Source organism: Penaeus monodon, chromosome 39, assembly GCF_015228065.2.
Source record: "Penaeus monodon isolate SGIC_2016 chromosome 39, NSTDA_Pmon_1, whole genome shotgun sequence".
NCBI classification, from domain to species: domain Eukaryota; kingdom Metazoa; phylum Arthropoda; class Malacostraca; order Decapoda; family Penaeidae; genus Penaeus; species Penaeus monodon.
This window is the reverse complement of record NC_051424.1, coordinates 32,606,861-32,609,072: the sequence shown is the minus strand read 5'-3', so window position 1 is coordinate 32,609,072 and position 2,212 is coordinate 32,606,861. Positions and strand designations below refer to the sequence as shown.

General features: G+C 39.5%; 1 protein-coding gene across 1 annotated transcript in view; it reads right to left on the bottom strand.

Annotated features, from left to right (window-relative positions):
• Positions 1-552: 552 nt before the first annotated feature.
• The window catches only part of LOC119597576, a 14,662-nt gene continuing 13,002 nt past the window's right edge, over positions 553-2,212 (bottom strand). The window contains 2 exon segments of the mRNA XM_037947152.1: positions 553-777; positions 944-1,126. Coding sequence (XP_037803080.1) covers positions 662-777; positions 944-1,126 — 299 coding nt within the window. The 3' untranslated portion in view covers positions 553-661.

Sequence of the window (2,212 nt, the reverse complement as noted above, 5' to 3'; positions counted from 1 at the left end):
ATATATATATATATAATATATATATATCACAGCCAACCCACATATGAGTGACATAACTTCTGCCGGAAGAGGAGCACCATTGCCGTCATGTCCACCTTTTATTTAGAGAGACACTCGAGAGAACTCGATTCTTAACCATCGGTGCGAAAAACTACATTAAAGAAAATAAAAATCATAGTAAAATTCAAATAAACGCATTTATTTGTTCACAAGAAAAAGGAAATGTTTGTATAGAGCTAAGTAGAAAGATTAATATTTCCATTTTTGTTACATACATCTAAAGAAGGGGCCCTGAACGTTTAGCTACGCTAATTAGATAGATAGACAGATAGATAGATAGATAGACAGATAGATAGACAGATAGATAGGTAGATAAGTAAATAGATAGATAGGTATACATATATATATATAGCTACATATACATACATACATACATACATACATACATACATATATATATATATATATATATATATATATATATATATATATATATATATATATATATATATATATATATACCAGAACACTATATTTATATATATATATATATATATATATATATATATATATATATATATATATATATATGTATATATAACTACCACAAACAGTGCTGAGCAGAAGGCCCCCAGAGGGCAAGAGGCGTTCCATCGGCGACCTACAACTTGCAGCCGAGTTTCCACGACAGGATTCGAATCCACTTTGAACTATCTCCGACCACTTCCGCGCCTCGGCCTCGGAGCTCCTGCCTGACGCTCTGCACCTGAAGAGGGTCTGCCGAAACAGTAAAGCATTCTATTATGCCTCGATCGTCACCTACTTAGGTCTCGCAAGCGTGAAGGAAACCCCCTCCCCCAGAAGGCTCGGATGCTAACGGAAGCGCATTTTTCTCAAACACTCTTCTTTTACTACATACCGTGAGATAAGACGTGTTACCTACCGCAGCCCAATGGGACGTGCACAGTGAACTCCTGTTTACGTGTCGAGCAGAGGACGTGCACGGCGTCGCACACCCACTCCCAGGAAGGGGGCGTGACACGCTTGAGGTCCAGAGTCAGGAACGGTGCCTCACAGTGAAGGGCGCTCAGAGAGTCAGCAGGAGGACAGTCTAGCAGCTTTACAGCTGAGGAAGAAAAAGTAGCATGGTCATAAGAGTGGCTGGGTATTGTGATTGATTGTTTGTTTATTTGTTTGTTGGCTATCGACCAGCGGCATATGACCATGGTAACACAGCCAGCCAAGATCATTAAGCCAATGGATCCTATTCATTACTTCAATCTAGATAAGGTCATAAGGTTTCGTCTCCTTTAGAGAAGTGATTACTTTACTTATTATTTTCTCATTATCTGATAACATATTTGAGATTGTAAATTCTCTATTTTTTTATCATGAAATGATTTTTTTTTTTTTTTTGTGGCTGTCTATGGTTTGAGTATTTTGGGCATACTCTTAACAGATGGTTTAAGGTAAGGATGGTGGTACACTTCTCTCTATGTAGGGAGTGAGGTGGGTGATTCTGGTGGCATTGACCATGAGACGCCAAAACCACCTCCTCCCTTCTGACTTTTCTGTGGGCTGTATCCCACAGTTCTATTTCTTGTCTGACTATTTGTCAGTTGCAGGTTGGTCCACGCACTTTGCCACAGGAGATGGATTTTTGCTTTTGTAAGAGACAAAAAACACCTGAGATCTCTACGAACTATGCTAAGGTCCAGATCGCCAGTCGACTCGGCTAATATGTCAGAATGGATACCAGAGTGGCCTGGTACCCATATTAGCTTGATTGGTTTGTTGGCACCATGTAGCTTACGAATGATGTTACCAAGTAGTTCATTTTTAGTGGTTTCTAATGATTTAATGGCTTTAAGTGAACTTGATGAATTAGAAAAATTACTATTCTATCGTGGGTTGTCGATAGTTGCAAAATCTTCAGCTCAGCAAAAAAGATCGATGTATGATTCGGCAGTCTGAACTTCAATTCACATTCAGCTGACCATACACTCGCACCCACACACTCATCTGTCTTGGAGCTGTCGATTTATATATGAAAAAAGGAGATGTTTAATAAGTATCTCTCCTAAACCCTGGCGTATCTCCACCTCCGGAGCCACGGCCTTAGCTGATGGAGACCAAAGCTTCCATAATGGAAAAATTGGGGGTTTCCCATGACACTATCTTTGATTGAACCAGGGTATCAATGGTAGAGAGA